A 26,501-nucleotide genomic window follows, 5' to 3' on the forward strand; every position below is an offset into this window, starting at 1 on the left:
GTACGGCCAACGTTATTAAGATAAACTGCTTGCAAAGTCAGAGAAGGACAGCACAAAGAAAGGTGGTTATTTGGGAAGTTGTTATAGGAAGAACTGGGAGAAGGAAAAATATGTTCTGGATTTAAAGGGTCAGGTTCTTAACTTGCTCCAATTTGAATGTTTGGTACCCTTAAGTCACACTTTATTTCAAACTTGTTATGGGTACAGTTTTGCATGCCATTTCCAATGTTTAATTTTCATCAGTATTTAATATTGAAATGCTTGGCCAGGTAACTTTAAACTTACAATAAATATGTGCATTTTTTTTTTTTAGCTCTGTGGTTGGCTTTCTGAAGAAGACAAACTAAGAATGTCTTTATAAAATATTTAATTCATGGTCATAGATGATATACAAAAATTAATAGAAGCAGCTTTTTATATGTTCAGATTTTTTTTTTTTAAGTTTCACCTTGGAATAATTGTGTATTTATGGAAAAGTTGCAAAGATAATACAGAGCTCCTGCCTATCCCTCACCCAGTTTCCCCTAATGTTAACATCTTATGTAATCCTGAAATGTTTGTCAAAAACTAAGAAATTGACATCAGTAGTCTGGGATGGGCCCAAAAATATTTGCATCTCTAACAAGTTCCCAGATGTTACTGATACTGCTGGTTTAGAGACCACAGTTTGAGAACTGGTCGAGGTTAACATTCAGTAGCTAAAGATAACATGTATTGAAAGCTTACTGTGAGCTGGCTGTTGTTCACGGAGCTTAGCATTTACTGTCTCAGAAACTGGAGTAGCTTTGGTACCCATTTAATGGAGAAGAATTTGAAGCTGTGAGAGGTTAAACTGCACTACTTGTCCAGTGGCTTAAAAAAAAAAAAAGTGGCTTACAGCTAATAAAGTGGTGGAGCCAGGATTAGAACCCAGGCAACCTGCTTCTCAAGCTCAGGCACTTAACCATTTTACTGTGAATAGCTATTGCTTTAAAAGGCTACAGTTACACATTTATAATTCTGAAAATGCAGGAATATGCTTTGCATTTATATCTTTTAAGGAGAACAAAAGAAAAATTTAAAATACATAACCACATAGGCTATAAAAGTAATAACAGTAATAAAATATTCTGAGATATCAGAATATTTAAGGGGAAAAAAAAATGACAAATTCCTTTCTATCTGCTGCTTTCAGAAAAGCAGATCAGTCAACTCAGAGGGAGTATTTTCAGCAGTCAAACAGAGGAGACCCTGAAAAGTAGGCAAAAGGACAGGAAGTTCCCTGGTGGTTATTCAAACTGGCTAAAGTCCAGAGTGCAAAAGCTGAAACCCTGAATCTCATTCAATGAATAAATATTTATTGAGCACCTCCTGCATGCTAAGCAACTGGGTTAGGTAATGAGGAAACCAAAATAAGGCCTGGTCCTGCTTTCAGTGAGCCTAAGATGATGGTAATAAAAATAAGAACCAATATTTACTGAGCTCTTACCACTGTTCTGAGTGTTTTACACCCATTTAACTCATGTCACAACCACCTTAGGAGGGAGATACTGATACACTATGTCTTAACTGCAGAAAAAATTACTCAGATACATAATGGTTTCTGAAATATGAGTATGATGAAATGAACAGTAAATGGCATGGGGAATATGAAATCCTTTGATTTCATATTCCCCATGCCATTTACTGTTCATTTCATCATACTCAAATCCTTTGATTTCATATTCTATTTAATGACCAGGCACCAAAGGACTTTTGCATCACAAGTACACGTAGGAAAAGTTACCAAGTTAGATTTTATTTCTCCTCTCCCAAATAATACTATATATTAATATTTATAGGAGACAGATCCCTTATATTTACTTTGCTATTTATTTACTTATGTATCCCTTATACTTATTTTAATGTATTAGAAATGGTGCCTTAACATTATTTTTCCCAGTCTGAAGTTGGTTATTTTTTGAAGGAAACAATCCAGAAGAGTTCAAGAAGAGACCACTTTCTCACCCAACCTTAAATAGTTGTGCATTGAAGTGTGTTACAAAATAAGCAACCACTCAAGAAGGAGCTAAGAGAAATTCCAGTCCTGATTGCAACACAGTTTGAGGTCTTTTGACAGGTGACAACATGCGCTGCCTCAAGAAAAACTACATCGCTGGGCTGCTAACGGATTAGAGGTTTGAAGCCATTTACAGGCGCTTGGGACTGAAAGGCCCGATGGTTTACTTCTGAAAAATGAGCCACTGAAAATCCTTTTGAGCACATTTCTATTCTGACACACACATGGGGCCGCCATGAATTGGAATGGATCCCAAGGCAACTGGTTGGTTTTTATGAAAGCCAGACTTGAAAATCCAGGAGCTGCTTTGCTGCAAATACCCCATGAAAACAAAGAACACTTATTTAAAGTAAATTATTACAAGTCTTTTACAGTAACTTGCTAGGGAAAGGACTACAGTGAAACAGAAAGGCACACAAACGCCCTCTGCATTTAAGGGAGTAGGGAAGAAAAAACGTTAGGGACTACTGGGGACTGATGAGCCCTAGCTCACCACCAAAAACCAATCAAGTTGCCTTCAGTGGATTCCAACTCACACGACCCTGTAGGACTGAGTAGAACTGCCCCATAAGGATTTCCAAGGCTGTATTAGGAAGCCGATTTTCACATTGGAGGATTCGAACCGGCAACTTATAGGTTAGCAGACGTACGCTTTAACCACTGCGCCACCGGGGATCCCAGCTGACGGCAGGGTGACGTGAAATTGCCTCGGGCTTCCTGCACCCGGGCCAGCGTTTGTCCTCTGGGTGGCAACTCGCCTTTCCCGAGGGCCGGGCTCATCGCCACAGGCGGAGGCGCACGAGATGGCGTCCCCTCTCCCGCTCCCCCGGGCTCTCAGGCTGGGCGAGCTCCGGAGGGGGGAGGGGAGTTGTAACTCGGCCGAAAGCAGCGCGGGGCGGCCAGGCCCCCGGGCAGCGCAGAGCCACGGTAACCCGCCCGAGGCGGACGGCCGCGAGCTGGCGGTGGGAGAGGACCGAGGGCGCGGGGGGCGGAGACGGCGGAGGAAGGGGCGGGGGCTGCGCGCCCCTGGTTTCAGGAAGCCGAGTGGGTTCGGGCGGCCGCCCTCGCACTCTGCCGGGATGAGCTCACCGGGGGCTCGGCCTGCAGGTAGGCGGGGGCGCTGCGCGCGGGCCTGGGGGCGGCGGGCCGGGGGCGCGGGGCCGGGGCTTCTCCAGCTTCGCTGGACGGGAGCGAGAAGTTGCGGGTCTTGGAGGGAAGCTTTCAGGTCCACTGGGCCTGGGAGGCTGGGGGTGGGTAGTAGCTTAGCTTTTTGGTCCAGAAAAACAAGTCGGGAGCCCGGTCGCCGTCTCCTAGCCGTCCGGGTAGCCCGGGTACCGGCGCCCAGTGACCGTCCCTGGGCCGTGCACCTGCACCTTTGTCCTCGGGCGGGGATCTTTTTCCAGGCTTCTGGGCCATTTAAACTTTTAAAACCCGGCCCTGCCCGTCCTTGTGTCCCCCGAGGGCGGTCATATAAAAAGCTGGCTTTTGGAGGTTATGGCTTGTTTTGTATTCGCACTTTTAAGTGGAAAGAAGTGGTTGTCTAGTGCTGCTGGCGGCATAAATAGCCTGACCGAGTACCCGGAAAGAGGCTCCTGGGTACCCCCAAACCTAAACTGGAAGCAAAAGCCAGGCTTTAGTGGGTACTGCCGCCTCAATACCATGTCCTGCATCCAAGAAAGCTGTAAATATTTGTCGATTTGAGTTAAAACTTTTCTCTACAAAATAGTCAACTGCTAAATGCTTGTTTTCGAACGCTCTTCCCATCACTTGTTAATTATTTTACTGGTAAGGTTTAGAAAACTCAAGTGAAAAAGGGTTGAAACGCTAATAGTGGACTATTAGCTGCCGATTGCGACCCGTGTGTAGGTTCTCTATGAGTCGTAGTTGACTCAACGGCAACGGGTGTTTTGGTTTGGTGTGCAGAGTAGAACTACTCCCTAGGGCTTTGAAGGCTGTGACTTTGCAGGAGCGAATCGCCAGGACTGTCCTCCAAGGTGCCTCTGGTTGGGTTGGAACCGCCAACCTGTTAGGTTAGCAACCATTTCCGTCACCCAAGGACTTCTGCCTTTATTTTAGATGTTTATTCTTTGCTGTGCAAAACAAGCCTTGCCCCAGAGGCAAGTTGTGGAAGTCACGGTGGTGGTAGGAGAGTGGCCTTGCCCTGGAGAGACAGTGCAGGAATCAGGGGCCGTTTCCGACTTTGGAACAACTGGTAAGGGGTGGGGAGCCAGGGCAGTTGTCAGGGATGCCTGGCCTTTTGTTATTCACCTCTGTCACCATTCTTTTCATCTTATTCTTTTCCTTTACTGTCCTGCTCCTTCCTTGTTCTCCCCTCCCCCTCTCCAGTATATGTGCTAGGCTGGAAACCCTGGTGGCATAATGGTTAAGGTTTTGGCTGCTAACCAAAAGGTCGGCAGTTCAAATCCACCAGGCGCTCCTTGGAAAACCTGTGGGGCAGTTCTACTCTGTCTTCTAGGGTTGCTATGAGTCAGAATCAACTCCACGACTATGGGTTTGGTTTTTTTGGTTTTGACCTGGCTTACTGTATGCAGTTACTAAAAAGGGAATAAGGAGCCCTGGTGGTGCAAATGGTTAAGTGCTCCACTTCTAACCGAAAGGTTGGTGGCTCAAACACACCAAGAGGCACCACAGGAGAAAGATCTTGCAATCTGCTTCCCTAAAGATTGTTGTTAGGTGCCATTAAGTTGATTGCAACTCATAGTGACCCTGTGTATGACAGAACGAAACATTGTCTAGTCCTGTGATACCCTCACAATAGTAGGAATATTCAAGCCCATTGTTGCAGCCACTGTGTCAGTCCATCTTGTTGAGGGTCTTCCTTTTTTTCTCTGACCCTCGACTTTACCAAGCATGATGTCCTTCCCAGGCATTGATCTTTCCTGATAACATGTCCAAAGTAAGCCATCCTTGCTTCTGAGGAGTATTCTGGCTGTACTTTGTCCAAGACAGATTTGTTCGTTCTTCTGACCTAACCAAAAACCAAACTCGTTGCTATCGAGTTGATTCCAACTCATAGTGACCCTATAGGACAGAGTAGAACTGCCCCATAGAGTTTCCAAGGAGCGTCTGATGGGTTTGAACTGCTGACCCTTTGGTTAGCAGCCATAGCTCTTAACCACTACGCCACCAGGGTTCCCATTCTTGTGATAGTCCATAGTATATTCAATATTCTTCACTAACAAAATAATTCAAATGCATCAATTCTTCTTCAGTCTTCCTTTTTCATTGTCCAGCTTTTGCTTGCACTTGAGGCTATTAAAAAGACCATAGCTTGGGTCAGGCACACCTTAGTTATCAAAGTGACATCTTTGCTTTTTAAAAAGAACTTTAAAGAGATCTTTGGGAGACACACCTTAGACTCTAAAATCTACATGATACTGCAAAAATTCAACTACAAAAACATAAATAACCCTATTAAAAAATGGGCAAAAGATATGGATAGATATCTAAGTCAATTGGCATAATAAAATCTATTAAGAAAACATTCTGCATCCCACTTTGAAGAGTGGCGTCTGGGGTCTTAAGTGCTAGCAAGCAGCCATCTAAGATGCATCAATTGGTCTCAACCCACCTGGATCAAATGAGAATGAAGAACACCAAGGACACAAGGTAATTACGAGTTCAAGAGACAGAAAGGGCCACATGAGCCAGAGACTACATCATTCTGAGACCAGAAGAACTAGATGGTGCCCGGCTACAACCGATGACTGCCCTGACAGGGAACACAACAGAGAACCCCTGAGGGATCAGGAGAGCAGTGGGATGCAGACCCCAAATTCTCATAAAAAGACCAGACTTAATGGTCTGACTGAGACTGGAAGGACCCTGGTGATCACGGCCCCCAGACCTTCTGTTGGCTTAGGACAGGAACTATTCCCGAAGCCAACTCTTCACACATAGATTGGGCTGAACAATGGGTTGAAGAGGGATGCTGGTGAGGAGTGAGCTTCTTGGATCAGGTGGACACTTGAGACTATGTTGGCATCTCCTGCCTGGAGGGGAGATGAGAGGGTAGAGGGGGTTAGAAGCTGGCGAAATAGACACGAAAAGAGAGAGTGGAGGGAGAGAGCAGGCTGTCTCGTTAGGGGGAGAGTACTTAGGAGTATGTAGCAAGGTGTATATAAGTTTTTATGTGAGAGACTGACTTGATTTGTAAACTTTCACTTAAAGCACAATCAAAATTATATAAAAAAAAGATCTTTTGCAGCAGATTTGCCTGATGTAATACGTCATTTGGTTTTCTTGACTGCTGCTTCCACAGGCATTGATTGTTGATCCAAGTAAAATGATATCCTTGACAACTTCAATATTTTCTTTATTTATCATGGCGTTGCTTATTGATCCAATTGCGAGAATTTTTGTTTTCTTCATGTTGCATAAAGATTACAGCCAAGAAAACCCTGTGGAGCAGTTCTACTCTGTCATATGGGGTCGATGTGAGTCAGAATTGACTCAATGGCATCCAGTAACGAACTGGGAATATGGGTAGATTTTTATAGACATGGCAGTGACCGAAGACGACAGTAGATACCGAAGAAGTTAGAAGAAAAGAACACGTAGTTTAGAAAAGTAACTGGATTCTCTTTCTCTTGTGAGAGTGGATATAGCATGGTGACTGTGAGTGCAAAGAGACTTTGGAATCTACAAACACAGTCCCAACTCCACTGCTCTGACCTTGGACCAGCCAGGCCCACCTTCTCCATCCCTGCCTCTTGGGGTGTGGAGCTGAGTGAATGAGATAAGATAACTAAAGTGCCAAACCATCAAAGGCTGGTAACTGGTAGGATTATCTGTTGTGTACTGTGGAGTCGATACCAACTCATAGCAACCCTATGTGATAGTAGAAGTTCTCCATAGGGTATTCTTGGCTGTACGGGGAGCACTGGTTGTGTGGTGGTTAAGCACTCAGATGCTAACTGAAAGGTCGGCAGTTCAAACCCCCCAGCTGCTTCATGAGATAAAGATGTGACTGTCTGCTTTTGTAAAGATTTACAGGTTTGGAAACCCTGTGAGACAGTTCTACTCTGTCTATAGGGTCACTGTGCGTCAGAATCGACTCGATGGCAGTGGTTTTTGGGTGGAAATCTTTACAAAAGCAGATGACCAGGTATTTTTTCTGAGGAGCTGCTGAGTGAATTCAAATCTCCAACCTTTGGGTAAGCAGCACTTAACTCTTGTGTCACCAGGGCTTCTTAGATTATCTATAGAGATTATCAGAAACTGGTTTACAGAACAAAGAGGTAGTGGTTGCATCATGGTAGAGAGGAAAAAAGGTTATATCAGAGGTAAGAGGCCAAGAATCGGGTTTAATGATGGACAGCATTTTTTATAAACAGATTGCAGATGAATGGGAATTTACAAATCTCTTATGTAGAGTATCATCGTAAAAACGGCATGGTGGAGGTGTCTGACCTCCTCTAACATCACAGTGGAGAAGCAGAATCAAGATCAACACTCAAGGCTGATTCCTATGAAGTGGAGGTCAGATATACCTCCTCCTGGCCTTTGTAGCACAGTGGTTAAGCATTTGGCTGCTAACCAGAAGGTCAGCCGTTCAAATCCACCAGCTGCTCCTTGGAAGCTCTGTGAGGCAGCTCTACTCTCTCCTGTAGGGTCGCTGTGAGTCGAAGTCGACTCAATGGCAACGGGTTTAGTTTCATTGAGTTTTCCAACCTTTTTATTAATTCTGATACCAGCTGTCCCTCCCACGGCACTCTCTCCTTCTCTGCTGGGTTCGATAATTAGTTGCAATGGCCGCATAGAACTCACAGACCTTACTCATGATTATGGGGTTTTATAGGGAAGTAATGGGTTACTCTGGGAAACCCTGGTGGCGTACTGGTTAAGTGCTATGGCTGCTAACCAAAGGGTTGGCAGTTCGAATATGCCAGGTGCTCCTTGGAAACTATGGTGCAGTTCTACTCTGTCCTATAGCGTCGCTGTAAGTCGGAATCGACTTGACGGCACTGGGTTTGGTTTTTTTTTGGTTAATGGGTTACAATTCAAGATCAGGAAATACTCAGGATACAGTTCTTCAATCAGGACAGCCTTTTCTCAGCCACGCTCACAGGCAGGCCTCTCTTTGGCGTCAGCCCAGTCTCTGTCCTGCTTGAACAAGTGTTACAAAGCTCTTTACCTCCACTGATAAGTGCCGAGAGGCACCTCACTCTGCCAATAAGCATTGGCCCGAAGGCTGTCAGCTCTCTCGCTCCCTGGGTCAGCAATCCTAGCTTCACCAAGTGCCTAGAGGCACTCCAGTCCACCAGCAAGCTCCCTGTCTGAAGGCACTCAGCTCTCTTGCTCCATGGGTCAGGTAGCCTACTGCTCTGTCTCCTGCTGGTCTCCTGGTTCTGCTGTTTCTGCTCCCGCCATTTCTGTGCCACTGGTTCTTGCCATCTCTCGCTGTCTCTGGTGTTCACCACTCCCTCTCTCTGTCTCCTAGGTCCAAAGGATGTGCTCCACTCCCATCTCTTGTCCTTGGTGGTGGTAAGGTCCCCCCCTTTTCTTCCTCTGGGATGGCTCATGTTAAGCCTAGCGGGATGACAAAGCTGACCAGTCCCCTCATTAGGGTTCCGTGTACCTTATTTGCATGGTCCCACCCCCACAAGAGTGCCACGTACCTTATTTGCATTATTAGCAAGCTGTCCAGTCCCCTTGGCGGGCCACAAGGACCTTATTTGCATAGCCCCACCCAGTCATTTGGTGGGAATTACAAGACCATGGTGGGAAAGGCCATATAAAAGCATTCCATCCCATTACAATCTTCTACATTAAAATTTCTTTCCTCCACACCAACAAAGCCATTTATGGTTTTAGGCAGTTTCTTTGTGTTCCTGCAGTATAATATTTGTTAAAGTGCACCTTTCCAGAATGTTTGTCTGCTCAGTACATACAGTTCAGAGTGGCTGTGATGGCAGTCACAATGTACTGTTTTCTCTGGAATCTGTGGGTGAAGTTTATCAACTCCAGGAAGGTGTTGGAAATTAGGCTCTAACGTCTGTCTCCATGGTTCTCTGTTCCGACTCCACATTTGCTAGAATGGCTGCAGGACCTAGACACGAATTGGTGCTGCAGGATGCAGGATGCACATTTATAGTAGAATTTTAAAACATTAGTGTTGAAAAAAAGAGTCCCCGTATTTTACAGAAAAGGAACTTGAGGACCAGAGAGGTTTGAGTGAAGTGGCCGGAACCAGACCAAGTTTCCAGAGTCCAATTTCTTGCCGTCACAACAGCATGAAAAATAATAATAAAACATAAAAATAAAAAATCCTCTCTGAGATTGCCGTATTGTATAAATAAAAAACAATGTTATGTTGAGCAGCTACCCTAAAACTAGCTGCTAGCCATTGTTAGACATGTAGGACTTGACTAAGCTGAGGGCAATATTTAAGACAACCCAAACTTCTTAAATTACATCTAGCTAAGAAGAATTGTGGCACATGAATAAGCACTCAGCTGCTAACCAAAAGGTCAGCAGAAAAGACCTGGGGATCTGCTCCCATAAAGATTACAGTCTTGGAAACCCTGTGGGGCCGTTCTGCTGTGTCGTGTAGATCACTGTGAGTCGGAATCCACTCACTGGCACACAACAGGAAGAACTGTGAAGCCCCTTTGAGAATATGAAAAACTGGAGCTTTAGAGATGTAATGGAGCATACACCTACAGGGCAGGGCGTTCACCTGCAGGGACTTGTTAGTTTGGTGAGTGGCCATTTGGCACAGCTCCCGCCACGTATACTTTGAGCCGCATCGGCTCAGCAACAGGTAACGGCTCAAAAGCCCAAGGGGGGTGAGCTCACTGGTCTGCTGCCACTTTCTCTGCCAATGAAAAGACTCGGTGATTTTCAGGCTGTGCAGGTGAGGGGATCGTTGGCTTTCAGAATAGATTTAATATGTTTGGAGTTATTCTATTTCTCTGTAGTATAATTGGTTTTAAGGAGCCCTGGTGGTGCAACAGCTAAGTGCTTGGCTGCTAACCAAAACGTCGGCGGTTCAAACCCACCAGCAGCTCCATAGGAAAAAAGACCTGGAGATCTGCTCCCGTAGATTACAGCCTAGGAAACCCTAAGGGGCAGTTCTGCTCTATCTTATAGGGTCCCTATGAGTCAGAATGGCACACAGCAGCAACAACATAATAGGTTTAAAGATAAGGAAGTAATGTTATGAAAAGGAGGTAGATCCAGGTGGGCTTTATGAAATCTGGAGTGAAAAATCCACTTATGTCTGTCTCCTTAGAGCAGAGTGTGGAGTAGGAAGTATAGAGTGACTGTGATCCCCCAGGGCAAGGGTCAGGTCCATCAGCTTTCTCCTGTGTGACACGGTTGCCTCTGCAGGAAACCTCAGGAGAGTGGGGAAGGCGTGTTGCAGAGGCTGAGCTTGGCTCTCCAACTTTGATGTTAGTAAAAATCACCTTGTTAAAAATGCAGATTGTCACCTTCTCCCCCGGGATTCTGATTTAGTCTGGGTTGAGACCCAGGAATCTGCATTTAACACCCATGTCAGGAATTCCGATGCATAAGGTTGAGAAGGAAACCCTGGTGGCGTAGTGGTTAAGAACTATGGCAGCTAACCAAAAGGTCAGCAGTTTGAATCCACCAGGTGCTCCTTGGAAACTCTATGGGGCAGTTTTACTCTGTCCTGTAGGGTTGCTGTAAGTCAGAATTGACTCAATGGTGATGGGTTTGGTTTTTTTTTTTTTTCTAAGGTTGAGAAGGAGCACTGGTGGCACAGTGGTTAAGGGCTCGGCTGCTCACCAAAAGGTCAGCAGTTTGAATCCACCAGCTGCTCCTTTGAAACCCTGTGGGGCAGTTCTGCTCTATCCTATAGTACCACTATGAGTTGGAATAGACGGCAACAGGTTTGGTTTGTTTTTTGGTTTGGGCAGGGGAACATTGGGAATTCCTCTATCAGGAATTCCTCAGAGGGAACGCTGGGGATTCCTGATAGAGGAATTCCAGGAGTAATAGGTTGAAAGTGACGGGCTAAAAGAAACTCGAGCTGAATTCAACTCTCCACCCTCAATCCCAGGGTGTATTTTTGTCAGGGAGGAGAAGTGAGCGTAGAACTAATGGGTGTCAGTTGGGAGACTTAAGTGAAGAGACGGGAACATGACCCTTTATGCGAGGAGGTGATGGATAGGAATCCACTCTTGAAGGTCAGGCTTCCTTCAGAGGTGTCAACAGAGGAGTGCATCTTGCTATACTGTAGGTATTTCTGTTTTTTAATTACTTTCTCTTTCCCCTCTAAGCTGCTGTTTATTGGTTACAAACATATTCATGAGTAGATGGGCCTTTATTGTAGAAGATGCCAGACTCATTGTGCTGTCTAGTACAGAAACCACTGGCCACATATGGCTATTCAGTTTAAATTAAATAAAGTCAAAAATTGAGTTCCTCAGTTGCTCTAGCTGCATTTCAGGCCATATTGGGGTAGTGACTGCTGTATCAGGCAGCGCCGATACAGAACAGTGCTGCGCTAGAGAGGAGTTGTTGGTTGCCGTTGGGTCCATTCCAACTCATGGCCACCCCATGTGTGTAGAGTGGAACTGTTCTATAGGGTTTTCAAGGCTGTGACCTTTTGAAAGCAGATCACCAGGTCTGTCTTCAGAGGCGCCTGTGGGTAGATTCCAATCACCAACCTTTGGGTTGAGCACTTAACCATTTGCACCACCCAGGGCCGCCTCTAGAGAGTAGGGAGGGAGTCAGTGGAAGGTTGTCCAGAGGGTAGGGAGGGCTGACCTACAGTGGGGAGCTGAGGGCTCTCATCATAGGGTTATAAATGCCCTGGGTCACTCAGGAGATCCCAAATCTGTGTCATCTGCCTTTGCCCCTGCCCCTTTCCTTCCTTCCTCTGCCCGAACTTCTGGGTTGTCATAGAATCCAGCATTCACCACAAACTTCTATTTCAGTATTTCAGTTCTCCTGTATGATGTCTCTTTTTTAGGGAATATTTGCCCCCCCCAAAAAAAAAAGTTCTCTGCATAACAGCAATTTCATATTTCGTTCGAGTCCATAATCATAGGACTTTGTTATCAAAGCACGTTTTGCAGTTAATGAGGTGATGTAATGTTTTCTCTTGTAAGAATTTTTGTTATTTTGGAGATAAGAGCTGCAGGTGTGAAAGACTTGAGCTATTAATTTATAGTTTTTGCGTTACATTAACAAGCAGTTTCCCTTCAATTCCCCTTCCACCCTCTCTTTATGTACTGTGACTTTTAAACTAACCAAAACAGAAGGCTTAGAGTTTAGGAGTTGAAGGGGAGGGTTAGGAGTTCCACAGTGTTTTTACTCCCATAAATCAGAAAGGAAATGAATTAACAAAACTCCATTTTATTTTATTTTTTCAATAGGTGAGGAACAAAACGTGACAGAAACAGATGCCTTTTATAGAAGGTAAACATGCCTTTTCTAATTAAGGTCTCTCCTTGGTGGTAACAACAGAGGGTCACGATCATGATCAGCCTGTGGAGATCAAAGCAAGAATGGAACCTGGGTGCTAGAAGGTGGAACTGAGAATGTCAGGTTTTAGCATTTTGGGGGTTAACTGGTAGATACGCAGGTTAGTTGCTGTCCTTGGTTGTCCCAGGACCTGGACTGATGATCAGATTATTTCATGATTGTTATGGCATGGGCCTCAGAGCTGGGGGCAGGGGTGCTGAGCACGGCAGCTGTTTACCAGCAGGTACGGAAGTGTCTGAGGAGCGCCCCACCAGTACTGCTCGGTGACTTCGCCAGTGGACTGTCAGCCTGGCGAAGGAGCGGGAGGCAGCAGACCTCTGTATACTTTGGCCTTGGGCTCAGAGGACGTCATTATTTATCACAACTTGACGTGATCGCATTTTAAACTTTTCATTGACAGTGAAACGTTTGATCCGGCAGAAAAGTACAAAATGGACCACGGGAAGAGAGGAGTTGCTTTAATCTTCAATCACGAGAGGTTCTTCTGGCACTTGACACTGCCAGAAAGGCGTGGCACCTGTGCAGACAGAGACAATCTTAAACGCAGGTAGTTTTGTCTACACATCAGGAGGATGAGACTTTAAGGTGATAACAGAATTGCTTATGAAAACTTGTCAGCGTGGATGGGCCTCATGTGAGCAGCAGGCTTCCCTAGGAGCTTGCCTGAGTTCTTCCGTCTCCTGCCTTGCTGTTAACACTATTAACTATCACGTTGTTACTAACGTGTTTGTATAGTAGACGGCAATATTCTAAATAAAATCAGCTTATTGTTTTGATTAAATCCTTTTCCCACTCTGGGTGATTAAGGCAAGCCATCATTATCATGATATTTGATTTTTGTTTCTTTTCCCCAAAGTAAATTTATACGTCATAAAGATGTGTTTTGATTCCTCAAAAGTTAGGGGTATTGAACGAGTTTAAGAGCCCGTAAATTAATATTCAATTTAATATGTCACCAGGCTTTTAGACCTAGGATTTGAAGTGAAATGCTTTAACGATCTTAAAGCAGAAGAACTGCTGCTTCAAATTCATGAGGGTATGTAGTTTTCCTACTAAGTTCATCTTCCCCCAACAGGAATGAGTGTTTTAATTGTCCTCTCTATAACGACAGAGCCGTGTGTTCCAAGAGAGTCAACGTTATCCGTTAATTTAGCACGGACTACAGTTTTGCTTGTGCCTGTCTGTGTACACGTTACCTGCCAGATTTAGAGACCCTTGCAGAGCATTATGCCTCCAAAGTTTATGTTTAGCCTAGTGGTACAGTCTGTTACTCTAGAAATGACTGAAATGACCTTTTTATTTAGCATTAAATGTCTAAAATGCAAATCCCACAGATGCTGGGCAGTCAGTAGGCTCATTTTATCATTTTATTTTTCACCTGACTCCTCCATAACCCAGTTTTCACTGGGTCAAAATGGTAATGATTTTTATAGATTACCTGTTTTAATTTTCACAGCATTACTGTGCAGTAGATGTTTTAATTACAACTTAGGTTTATCTTAATAGTCATTGCAGTGCCATGGATTTTCAAGTCACATGTCAATAGGCTATCATGTTATCTGCATACTTATGTTATACTTTCTTCAGTGTTGTTTTTATCTGTGAATCATTTTCAATTTGACTGGCTGCTTTCCAGGTTTTTCCTACTTTGCTCATAAGCTTTGGATTACACCTGTCTCACGTGTCAGTAACTCTTTTGGAAGCTTTTAGTGCTGTAGACACACAGTGAAGGTACAGCATTCATGAGAGGCACAACAACACATAGGGAGTTGCTGAGGGCTAGTTTCTGGCACTTTGAAGTCTGCATGCTAAGAAGCTCTGTGCTGATCCGAAGAAACTTTTAATTTATTGCCAGAGTGACCGAGATTAGTAAGGGGTTCCCAACAACAATCCCTTTATGTTTTCCACATCATTACTCCATGTGCTACAGATGGTTAACACACGTGGCTGCTAACTAAAAGGTTAAAGGTTCGAGGCCACCCAGAGGTGCCTTGAAAGAAAGGGCTGGCAATCTAATTCTGAAAAATCAACCATTAAAAAAGCCTGTGGTGCACAGTTCTATTCTGACAAACGTGGGGGCATCATGAGTCGGAGGCGACTCCATGGCAGCTGGTACTGGTTTACTCTGTGATTTAGACATGCTAAGGAAATTTGACTCAACGCTATCTTTGAACTTTAATAATTGGATTTTTAAAAATCAGATACAGCATGGTATAAATTATTCTATTTGAAGACTAAACTAAGTAGTGTTTCAGTACAGGTATTTTATACTTATTTTAAAAATAACAAATTTTCCCCCACCCTCAATGATATCTAGGCATCTTTATTCTAACTTTAGTAAATTGAATTTTTATATATAGCTGTTAACAAGCATCTTATTTTCATTTCTGTATGAACTTTTGGGGACCTTTATAGTGTCAACCTCTAGCCATACAGATGCCGATTGCTTTTTATGTGTATTCCTGAGTCACGGCGAGGGCAATCACATTTATGCATACGACGCCAAAATTGAAATTCAGACATTGACTGGCTTGTTCAAAGGAGATAAATGTCAGAGCTTGGTTGGAAAACCCAAGATATTTATCATCCAGGTAAGGCCGGTTATGTTATCATCTTACTTACTGAGTCCATACATGTGATTATAAACGACTAAAGCCAATTTTGAAATTACCTGTTATGGATTGAATTGTGTCCCCCAAAAATGTGTGTCAAACTTGGCTAGGCCATGATTCCCAGTATTGTGTGATTGTCCACCATTCTGTGATCTAATGTGATTTTCCTATGTGTTGTAAATCCTACCTCTACGATGTTAATGACGTCAGATTAGAGGCAGTTATGTTAATGAGGCAGGACTCAATCTACAAGATTAGGTTGTGTTTTGAGTCTCTCTTTTTTGAGATATTATATAAAAGAGAATCAAGCAGAGACAGGCGAACCTCATGCCACCAAGAATGAAGACTCAGGAGAGGAGCATGTCCTTTTGATCAGAGATCCCTGTGCCGAGAAGCTCCTGGATCAGGGGCAGACTGATGACAGGGACCTTCCCCAGAGCTGAGAGAGAGAGAAAGCCTTCCCCTGGAGCTGGCACCCTGAATTTGGACCTTTAGCCTCCTAAACTGTGAGAAAATAAGTTTCTCTGTTAAAGCCATCCACTTGTGGTACTTCTGTTATAGCAGCACTAGATGACTAAGACCGTACCTCTCTCCAGTAATTGAGAAGGGCCTGTTTGAACGCTGGCTGGTCAGAGTTGCACTTTGAGCTGTCAGGTGTAATTCTTTCTTAACACTCTCAGTATCTTTATCACAACAAACCAGTACTTGGGCTGACACTTGAAGTGACTCACAGAATAACCCATATGTTCATCCCTGGCCTAGCCAGGTATCAGGTAGAGCCACCTGAGAAGGTATCTGCTGATTGAAGAGTGCCACACAAAGCTACCTGTTCAGATTAAGATTGGTTCCTTGGGCACTGGAGAGAGTGTAAACCAGCGGGAAGAGTGTAAGAATAAAGAGCTGTCATCCTAGCTTTGCCTCCTCCCTTTCACATTTTCCCTTAAACCAGGGTGCTAGTTTCTCCCTGTCAAAGTGGTTATTAGGGATTTGTTTTTTGTTTTTTTTTTTGGCCTGAAAGTAATATTACTTGGCAGATCAATAAGGATGTTGGACAAAAAAAAAAAGGGCAAATTCCTGATGTCCCATTGTTGCAGTTCTGTATTTCCGTGAGGGCGTGTCATCTATTACTAAGGTCAGGAAATTATGTGGTATCACATTTCACATCCTGCTATGAGGGAAGGGCTGTTAGAAGAAGAGTTAAGAGTGATACTCTCTGGTTTGGACAGTTGCACTGGGGTGTCTGTGGGACATGCACATGGAGTTACAGGTCTAGAAACTAAGATAGGCAGCCTGGGCTGGAGAAGTAAATTTGAGAGTAATGAGGAGATGGAGGATAGCCTGAATAATGGTATAAAACCAGTGAAAATGAGCAGAGGAGGAGAGGTGTTAAGGAGGATGGCTCAGAAGAACACGGACAGATGATTATTTTATGAAAAAGGGAATGGCCAACACTCAACCATAACATAATTGGAAATAACTAATGAGCTGCTATGGGAAGATAGCCAAAAAGGAGGGAAATGTTCTGGTAAGTTACTTTCTCTCTATGCCTCAGATTCCTCATCTGTGAAATGGGGATAATAATAGCACCTACCTCATGGGGTTGTTGTCAGGGTAAAATGATCTGATAATAAAGAATGAGAAACACTTAGAACAGTGCCTGGCATATGGTAAGCCCTCCCTATTAAGCCCCACTCTTATCCTGATTGCAGTGGATTTGGCATGCGATTTCATCAAGTTACAGGGAATCTGGAAAATGAGGGCAGAAAATGAACCTTATAATACCATGTAAGATTAAAAACTCCTTGTAAAAATGGGATATTAGGGATCTAATATAATAAAATTGATGATTTTGAAATCACTCGGGACTTCATTTCTTTCAAAAAAGCTTATAATTCTCTAACCATTTCAGAATTGATTGACGCATTTATAGTAACTACAGTGAAATCTTGTTAGGTCACTTAAGAGTAAAAAGCAGTGTTCGCCTCTGTGTGAGTCAGTATTGATAGGAATTTGAGGCCTCACTTAAAGTAGGAGCCAGCATGAGAAAGGCACATTAATAGATGTCTTCTCGGGTCAGGCTGTGTCATGTGGGCCTTAACAGTTACGACTGCAGTCAAGCAAACAAAACTCAATCTAATACCACCCAATTAAATAGAAACTCTTAGTTAAACAGTGTAGCTTTCAAAAGACAGGGCAACTCTTCGAGCTGTGGGTGAGGTTAATCCATAACAAAATTAAAACCACCAAGGCTTTCTGTTTGACAGTGTACCTTTCAGTCAATAGAATTTGCCATGTAGTTGGGATGGCTTTGTTTTTTTTTTAACATTAAAAGAAAACACAAGTAGGGAAGCAACTTGGTCAGCTTTTGTTGTTAGCTGCTGCGTTGGCCCCTGACTTGTGACAGCCCCATGCACAATGGAACAAAATGCTGCCCAGTCCTGCACTGTCCCCATGATTGGTTGCAGATCAGACTGTTGTGATTCATCGAGTTTTCTCTGACTTACCTGCAGATGTAGATTGCCAGGCCTTTCTTCCTAATCTAGAAGTCTTAGTCTGGAAGCTCTCCTGGAACCTGTTCAGCAGCATAACAACATGCAAGCTTCCACTGACAGGTGGTGGCTGTGCCTGAGGTGCCCTGGCTGGGAATCCAACCCTGGTCTCCTGCCTGGAAGGCAAGAATTCTACCACTGAACCACCACTGCACTCTTGTCGTCTTTAGCCCTCTCTAAACTTGAATGGCCATCACCCATCTGTCTGTTTGTCATAGTATAGTGGCTTGCATGTTGCTATGATGTTGGAGGCTATGCCAACCAGATTTCAAATACCAGCAGGGTTACCTGTGGTAGATAGGTTTCAGTGAAGCTTCTAGACTAAGGCTAGGAAGAAAAATGTGGCGATCTACTTCCAAAAACTAGCCACTGAAAACCCTATGGATCACAACACAGTACTGTCTGATACAGAGCTGGAAAATGAGCCACCTACGTTGGAAGGCATTCAAAATATACACTGGCCACGACAGTGGACGCAGTCATACCAGTGATCGTGAAGATGGTGCAGGACCAAGCAACGTTTCATTCTGTTGTACATGGGGTTGCCATGACTTGGAGATGACTTGACACCAGCTAACAACAAACTCAAACGTATTGTGTTTGAAGTGCCTTCTGTTGGTATGAAGGTTTAAACATTAAGCATTTGGAAGAAAACATTAGGTAAAGGCAGTAGTTTTTTCCGCTTCTTGTCCTGCAGGCATGTCGGGGAAACCAACACGATGTGCCAGTCCTTCCTTTGGATGCCGTGGATCATCCGACAGACAAGCCGGATGGCAATGTAACGGAGGTGGATGCGGCCTCCGTTTACACGCTGCCTGCTGGAGCGGACTTCCTCATGTGTTACTCTGTTGCAGAAGGTGTGTTGGTGTGTGATACAAACATAGAGCTGGCTGTCTTGGTTGAGCTTCTCTAAGTTTCACCTTCCTTTGATTTGGGCCGGGTCTTCCTTTTGGGACATGGCAATTTGGTCCTGAAACTCATGGGCTTAGAATGGATTTCTTTGATCCCAAGGCAGAGTGATAAAGTACAAAATGCCTTATAGAAAAATCATTCCTGAGAGCTATGTTACATAAAGCAAAAAGGCTAGTTATACTAAATATTAGCAGCCTGCAATCAATTACTGATGGTGGTAGTGTCACTGTGAAAATATTCATCAAAACCTTTGTTAAAAATACTTTGGTGGTAATTTCCTTTGTTTTGTTTTTTTAATTTTTATTGTGCTTTAAGTGAAAGTCTACAAATCCAGTCAGTCTTTCATGCAAAAGCTTATATATACTTCGCTATATACTCCTAATTGCTCTCCCTCAGTGAGACAGCACACTCCTTCCTGCCACTGACTATTTTTGTGTCTATTCAGCCAGCTTCTGATCCTCTCTGCCCTCTCATGTCCCCTCCAGACAGGAGACACCAACATAGTCTCATGTGTCTACTTGATCCAAGACGCTCACTCTTCCCCAGTATCATTTTCTAACCCAGCATCCAGTCCAATCCCTGTCTGAAGAGTTGGCTTTGGGAATGGTTCTTGTCTTGGGCTAACAGAAGATCTGGGGACCATGACCACCGGGGTCCTTCTAGTCTCAGTCAGACCATTAAATTTGGTCTTTTTATGAGAATTTGGAGTCTGCATCCCACTGCTCTCCTGCTCCCTTGGGGGTTCTCTGTCGTGGCCAGGCACCATCTAGTTCTTCTGGTCTCAGGCTGATGTGGTCTCTGGTTTATGTGGTCCTTTCTGTCCCTTGGGCTCATAATTACCTTGTGCCTTTGGTGTTCTTCATTCTCCTTTGCTCCAGGTGGATCCAGATGCATCTTAGATGGCCACTTGCTAGCATTTAAGACCTCAGAAGCCACTCTCCAAAGTGGGATGCAGAATGTTTTCTTAATAGATTTTAATCCTTTGCTCTTAAGAGTAAATAATTTTGTTTTACTTCTGATAATCTCTTGCCTGTCAAAATTATCTCCTGGCTACCATCTTGGGAGTTTTTAGGAAATAGGAGAAATTACACAGAATTAACCTAATTTATGTAGAATTTCATAGAATTAACCTCTTTTCTCACATAATAATTGACAGAAAATTTTTAAAACTATGTCATGGATACGTCTTAGCCTTCTTTGGGGAATTTTGAGAATTTATACTTCTGTACATATGAATTATAAAGCTGTTTTTCAATTCCAGTAATTGAAAGCCAGAAAACTTCAGTGTCCTTTTTTTTCCTCCTATGTTTTGTAGGTTACTATTCTCACCGAGAAACTGTGAACGGCTCATGGTACATTCAAGATTTGTGTGAGATGTTGGAAAAATATGGTTCCTCCTTAGAATTCACAGAACTCCTCACGCTGGTGAACAGAAAAGTTTCTCAGCGCCGGGTGGACTTTTGCAAAGACCCAAGTGCAATTGGAAAGAAGCAGGTTCCCTGTTTTGCCTCAATGCTTACTAAAAAGCTCCATTTCTTTCCGAAATCTAAATGACAGGAGCTATTTTCTCTTACGCACCTATGTTCAAATATATTTCCCTTCTTTTTATATAAATAGCTATCACCAGGCTGCAGCTTGTGGGTCAGCAATATAAACTATTTTCAGGTTTAATGTCTAACACAGAACTTTTTTGAAATACTTCATATTGGACATTAAGAAAGGGTTTGATATGTAGAAATGAAATCCTCAGGGAATTATTATAAAAATCTACAATATTTGTATTAGTTTATCTTTTTAGCAAACTGCAGGATTACTTATAATATCCATCTGATTTTATCTTGATATCTGGCTGATTTTAACTTGTATTTTGTGACATGTTTTTATGAAAGTTTATTTTGTAATGTTTTAAAAGGTTTTTGACACCCCAGAATTAGATCATTGTTTTCTCTTAATTAATTTGGCATTCATGTTTTATTAAGTTTTTCTAATTCACATTCTTATTCATGTGTGTAATCTATAGTAGACTTATTCTACTTGGCCACGTAAGTAAGCCTTCAAAAACTTACATGGCATTCTAAAGGTGAAATATAAAACAGTTAATTCTTAGTCAACATAAGCTAAACACGTGCCAATTTGCTTCTGTCAATGTCTTCCATGCTAAGTTGCTATACATTTTCCAAAAGTCATCAGCCACACTCACAGATTGTAACAGTGATGGAATAACAGATCTTTCTTTTAAAGCTTATTTCTTATTAATACAATATATAGAACTTGAGTAAGTTTTGTCCACAAACTGCCAAAGGCTAAAGATGATTAAATGTTTGGGCTTTGAGAACTGAAACTTGTGAGCTGCTAGTTCAAAAGCAGTAGTTGCATATATGGTTTCAGTTGTCATTCAAAAAGAGTACCAACATAGAAGCTTTAAGGTTAGTGACATTCATACCTTGTGGTTACGGCAGGGGCTCACTTGCAGCTAAACAGTGTACCCTCCCTTTAATCCTAACCCCTACCAGTGAAGGCACCACAGGCTTTGCCATTCCCTGAGGCTCTACTTTCTGGCTCTAAGGACTACAAAAACCACTCCTCAGTTCACCATCTGGGCATTTGCCTGGCCCTCTTGGAAACCCTAGTGGCGCAGTGGTTAAATGCTATGGCTGCTAACCAAAAGGTCGGCAGTTTGAATCCACCAGGCACTCCTTGGAAACTGAATGGGCAGTTCGACTCTGTCTTACAGGGTCGCTATGAGTCGGAATCAACTCGAAGGCAACGGGTTTGGTTTTTTTGGGGGGCGGTTCTAGGCAAAGATTATACAATTCTGGCTACTTTTTAAGAGAAACTAGCTGCTGTTACTGAAAAGTTCTTTAAAAACAAAACAAGACAAAAAAACATCATTTGTCCTTGGATGTGATCAGTAGAAGGACTTATTTGAATTTAAATATTCTTGCTCAGATACAGTAACATTGGTGCTCACATATCTGTGCACCAAAGCACCATTACCCTTTCTCAAAGTCAAATACTGAAAACACTGAAATTGTGGATAACTGATTAATGCCATTAGTGGTAAATTTATAGTCATTTGTGTTCTACTATGGGTTGATGCTTGGAGCCCTGGTGGCACTGCGGTTAAGAGCTCAGCTGCTAACCAAAAGGTCGACAGCTTGAATCTGTCAGCCGCTCCTTGGAAAACCTATGGGACAGTTCTCTCTGTCCTATAAGGTTGCTGTGAGTTAAAATCGACAGCTATGGGTTTACAGGTAACCCAGTACTTATATCTTCCAGCCTATGTGTGCACAAGCAAATTATTTAACCTCTATGTACCTGTTTCCTCCTTATAAAACTGGGATTAAAAATAGTTTCTTTGTGAAGAATGAAGAAAACTAAACATACAAGGGAAAGGTTAGTCCAGAGGACTAATGGACCACATCTACCACGCCTCCACCAGACTGAGTCCAGTACAACTAGATGGTGCCCAGCTACCACCACTGACTGCTCTAACAGGGATCACAATAGAGGATCCTGGACAGAGCTGGAGAAAAATGTAGAACAAAATTCTAACTTACAAAAAAAAAGACCAGATTTACTGGCCTGACAGAGACTTGGAGAAACCCAGAGAGTATGGCCCCTGGACACCCTTTTAGCTCAGCAAAGTCACTCCCTAGGTTCACCCTTTAGCCAAAGATTAGACAGGTCCGTAAAACAAAATGAGACTAATGGGGCAGACCAGCCCAGAGGCAAGGACTAGAAGGCAGGAGGGAACGGGAAAGCTGGTAATAGGGAACCCTAGGTTGAGAAGGGAGAGTGTTGGCATGTCATGGGGTTCTTAACCAGTGTAATAAAATGTGTACTGTTTAATGAGAAGCTAGTTTGTTCTGTAAACCTTCATCTAAAGTACAATTCCAAAAAAAAAAAAACTTGTAGGATTAGAGCATTACAGATAATCTATATATAAAGTGCCTAGAGCGGGAGAAGGATGTAGCAGCCTGCTTCCATAGCAGCCCTATAGGACAAAGTAGAGCTGCCCCAGAGGGTTTTCAAGGAGCAGCTGGTGGATTCAAACTGCCGACCTTTTTGTTAGCAGCCATAGCTCTTACGCACTGGGCCACCAAGGCTCCCCATAAAGATTACAGCCTTGGAATCCTATGGGGTAGTTCTACTGTCCTATAGAATCGCTATTAGTTGCAATCAACTCCACAGCAACAGGTTTAAAATGCCTAGAACAGTACCTGACACAAATGATAAATAGTATCTATCTCACACCTACAGGTTTTGTTTGGTTTTAAATATTAAGATAAAAAGTTTCAAATGATTCAAACATTTTATAATAACTTTAGCTATATTTAATAATAAAGAGCTTACTTTCAGCTACTGCATATTAAAAAAGAAATTCTATGACACAATGAATCTAAAGGAGGCCTAAGCATGAAAGTCAATGCCAAGCACACTGACCGTTTTCATTTCCATAGGGGAACAAACCCAGGACAGGCTAATGAGGGCTCTTAGATAAAGAGCCAAACAGCAGCAGCAGCCACTTTGGTTTTGATGGATGCACCCAAGCATTTTCTAACATTCAGCCTCAGCAAGTCATGGAAATTGACAAATCAAAAATCTCAAATCAGAACTTCAAAGAGTACTTATATTTGACAAGAATCTTTTATGAACTAAAAAAACGATTCAAACAGTCAAATTGAAATGAACTTTGAGACTCAAAAACTTCCAGTTTCTCAGTTGCAAAATGGAAAAATTCAGTGACATATAAAAATGTAAGATTAATTCTTGTCATTGAGTTCCTCCACTGGCAATCGAAAATAGAGAATATGGCGCAAGCGTTTCAGGGCTTCTTTAGCCTGTCGATGGGAAGAAGAAAAAGTACATGATCAGAGAAATTCTGTAAATTTAATGTCTCCTTAGGGCAATCAAAAATATTAAACTACTGGCAAATACCTAAAATATTTCAGTTCCATAAGGATTCTTTCTTAAAAGGTGAGTTTAAGGTTTCTAGTTCATCCTTATGCTTTTTTTTTTTGGTATCAGTTTATCCCCTTCATAATGGTTTTTCCAGCTCATATTAAAAACAAACAAACAAAAAACAGTGTGACCTATCTGTCTCCCTTTTTCTCTCAACTTTATTACATAAAAAAATACAAGGTGTCATTTTAAATCTTAAATGCCCAGTCCTATAAACTTGCCAGATCATTTTGCAGCCTTCTTGGACTGGATCATTCAAATATAAAGAGTATCCACTGAATTAAAAAACAATAACAAAAACCAAAAAATCATTATTATATTTTCCTGTGAAGTGTTAAGAAGCCTTCGTGGTGCAATGATTAAGCACTTGGCTGCTAAACAAAAGGCTGGAGGCTCAAACCCAGGCAGTGGCTCCATAGGAGAAAAACCTGGCACTCTGCGCCCATAAATATTACAGCCTAGGAAACCCCATAGGACCGGTCTAGTCACATGTGGTCTGTGTGAGTTGGAATCAACTTGATGGTACCTAACAACAATGTAGTAATTATATGATATAAGATATATTTTTCTAAAAATTAAAAGGCTCCTACCTCCTATTTTTGCACTTCAAATTTAGTTATAGTAACATCTTTTTTTTTATATTTCAGGTTACGGGTAGTTTAGAAAGCACAAAAGATATAATTACTGACTATTAAATGAGGATGCACTGAGCAATGAAAGATACTTTTTACCAAAACTTTTTTATATAAAATTACTAAGAAAAATTTAAAATCTAGTTATGCGCTGAGAAGTCACCGTCTGAAAAAAGTTAATGAGTGAACTGGGAGGTCAGATAAAGAGATTGCCTAAAAACCAGACTGGCGTTCTTAAGAGCTCAGGCTCCCAAGTCAAACTTGGGGTTCATACTCGATTTCCCCACTTCCTTCTCCACTCCCTAGCAGTATAGAAATGTGATCCGGCAAGTGACTTTAATAGCCTCTGCGTCATCATATGAAAGACGGGGAAAAGATAAGAGGAGGAGTTCCACATTGATTCTTCTATTTTTAAGAAGAAACTTGAAAATGCCTTTAGAGTTTAAAATTGTTTATCAAAGCATTCACTTTCCTAAAATTCTACTTTCTATTATTTGTTTAATACCTAAAAGTCTGCAGTTGTGCTTCATAGTGGGCTTTTTTCCTTAATAACTATACTCACTGAGAAATATATTTCTATTGAGAGCCTGCATTTTACTATTTCCAAGTCCTGTAAGACGTTTTCATACATATTTAAAGCTAACTCCATGTAGAAAACATGACAAGAATAAAACTAATATCTGAAATTAGTATCAGATACATCAACTATTTCACTGAACACGGCAAAAATCGGCCTGGGCCAAGATTTAACCTATGAGCCATCAACTGCATTTCCCTGATACTGTACGTTCTGGTTCCCACACAAGACCAGCTACATAAGATGTTATACTTACAATAAGATACCTACCTCATCAAGGTCGTCTTTTAACCTGTTGTACTGCTCCACATCAAAATGCTCTTGCTTCGATTTCTTATAAAAGAAGTGAAGAAACTGTCTACCACTAACAGCTGAGTAAGTATAATCCTTTAAAAAAACAGAGAGAGAGCAAAGAAAACGTGTTTTGAATGAGCAGGCCTCAGCCAGAAGATGCTTACTCAGCAACACCAAAGCCAAGCAAAGCAGACGAGTAAAGTATTTGCAGTGGCCATCAAAGCAAAAACAAGCCAATATGAGTAAAACAGTCTCATTTGAGATCAGCTGCACCTTTAGTGCTGTTTTCAAAAGCAGGCAAGCCGGGAAGAAAAATCACGTATTGGAGTAAAAGACGAAGAAGGGAGATTTTTAGCAAAACAACCACGAGGCAAAGCTGAACTTATTGGGTGTTTTGGATTAGAAATTCAATTTAATTTATAGATGAATGCACAGATAACATAAATTTCAGACGTTTATCCCAATGGGGAAATTTTATGGATAGTTGCTCTGTACTGTATGTAAGTCTCCAAACAGCCTCATGAAAAATAGTAAATATTTATTGGCTTATAAACAGCCCCCTACACACCGCCCCCCCCCCCAAAAAAAACCAAACCGATTGCCGTCGAGTCAATTCAAACTTATAGCAACCCTATAGGGCAAAGAAGAACTGCTAGAGAAGAACTGCTCCATAGGGTTTCCAAGGCTGCAAATCTTATGGAAGCAGGCTGCCACCTCTTTTTCCCACAAAAGAGCTGGTGGATTTGAACCATCAACTTTTCAGTTAGCAGCCGAGTACTTAACCACTATGCCACCAGAGCTCCTTCTATAAACACCCAGATAGCAGGAATTTGGTGGTGCATGAAGTGCTCAACTGCTAATCCAAAGGTAGGCTATTTGAACCCACCAGCTGCTCTGAGGGAGGAAGATGTGGCAGTCTGCTTCCGTAAAGATTACAGCCTTGAAAACCCTATGGACAGTTCTACTCTGCCCTATAGGGGTGCTATCACTTGGAATCTACTCGATGGCAATGGGTCAATGGGTTAGCAGGAATTCATTAAATAAAAGCTTTACTGCTCATGACTGGATTAAGAAATTCTTTCCGAAGATGTTCTAACTTAGTATTTTCCCAACAAATTACTCACCTGTCTAGTCACTAGAAAGTACGCAAAAAAGACCATGGAGTTTGCAAATGTGATGAAGTATGTAACTGGTTCCATGATGTCCCAAGAGTACACCCACCAAGTGAACCAAGCCAGTGCCCCACCCTGAATGGACAGCAGTGCTAATCCAGTCCACAGGAGTCTGCTGATTCTGGCTTCAGAGCGACCTTCGACTCTGGCTTTCAGCTGAGGAAAAAAAGCAAAGAATTTTTCGTTCAGTTTACAGCACACCAACCGAAGAAAAAAGAACAAAAAGAAAAATGCATATCTACATTACTTTAGCTAAAATTATATGCCTATT

The 26,501-nt window shown here is 42.5% G+C and overlaps 2 protein-coding genes across 6 annotated transcripts in view; one reads left to right on the top strand and one right to left on the bottom strand.

The window, feature by feature from the left end:
* The first annotated feature begins 2,769 nt into the window (after nucleotides 1-2,769).
* CASP6 (caspase 6) lies at nucleotides 2,770-22,503 on the top strand. Of its 4 annotated transcripts, XM_023548572.2 has the most exons (9): nucleotides 3,023-3,145; nucleotides 4,115-4,250; nucleotides 8,502-8,545; nucleotides 12,409-12,451; nucleotides 12,918-13,064; nucleotides 13,477-13,553; nucleotides 14,933-15,108; nucleotides 18,376-18,535; nucleotides 19,906-22,503. In XM_023548572.2, the coding sequence occupies exons 1-9, from the start codon at nucleotides 3,118-3,120 to the stop codon at nucleotides 20,142-20,144; spliced, it is 1,050 nt and encodes a 349-aa protein (XP_023404340.2). In that variant the 5' UTR covers nucleotides 3,023-3,117; the 3' UTR covers nucleotides 20,145-22,503. The 4 variants fall into 4 exon arrangements, with proteins under 4 accessions (XP_064141517.1, XP_023404340.2, XP_010588808.3 ...); XM_023548573.2 differs by lacking the exon at nucleotides 8,502-8,545 and having other exon boundaries at nucleotides 3,047-3,145; XM_064285447.1 differs by lacking the exons at nucleotides 3,023-3,145; nucleotides 4,115-4,250; nucleotides 8,502-8,545 and adding an exon at nucleotides 2,770-2,965.
* MCUB (mitochondrial calcium uniporter dominant negative subunit beta) overlaps nucleotides 22,276-26,501 on the bottom strand; it is a 128,274-nt gene continuing 124,048 nt past the window's right edge. For both annotated transcript variants that reach the window (XM_064285448.1, XM_064285449.1), the window contains exons 6-8: nucleotides 26,183-26,386; nucleotides 25,035-25,151; nucleotides 22,276-23,434 (exon numbers count right to left, since the gene is read on the bottom strand). In XM_064285448.1, coding sequence (XP_064141518.1) covers nucleotides 23,357-23,434; nucleotides 25,035-25,151; nucleotides 26,183-26,386 — 399 coding nt within the window. In that variant the 3' untranslated portion in view covers nucleotides 22,276-23,356. The remainder of the gene's footprint in view (nucleotides 23,435-25,034; nucleotides 25,152-26,182; nucleotides 26,387-26,501) is intronic.

The sequence above is a fragment of the Loxodonta africana genome, chromosome 5 (genome assembly GCF_030014295.1).
Source record: "Loxodonta africana isolate mLoxAfr1 chromosome 5, mLoxAfr1.hap2, whole genome shotgun sequence".
NCBI classification, from domain to species: domain Eukaryota; kingdom Metazoa; phylum Chordata; class Mammalia; order Proboscidea; family Elephantidae; genus Loxodonta; species Loxodonta africana.

Bases quoted from the DNA above. Each gene is read 5' to 3' on its own strand.
- CASP6 (XM_023548572.2), top strand. From the start codon at position 3,118: ATGAGCTCACCGGGGGCTCGGCCTGCAG. The intron at 8,546-12,408 runs GTAAGGTCCCCC...TTTTTTCAATAG, and splicing joins ATCTCTTGTCCTTGGTGGTG to GTGAGGAACAAAACGTGACA. The intron at 18,536-19,905 runs GTGTGTTGGTGT...TATGTTTTGTAG, and splicing joins GTGTTACTCTGTTGCAGAAG to GTTACTATTCTCACCGAGAA.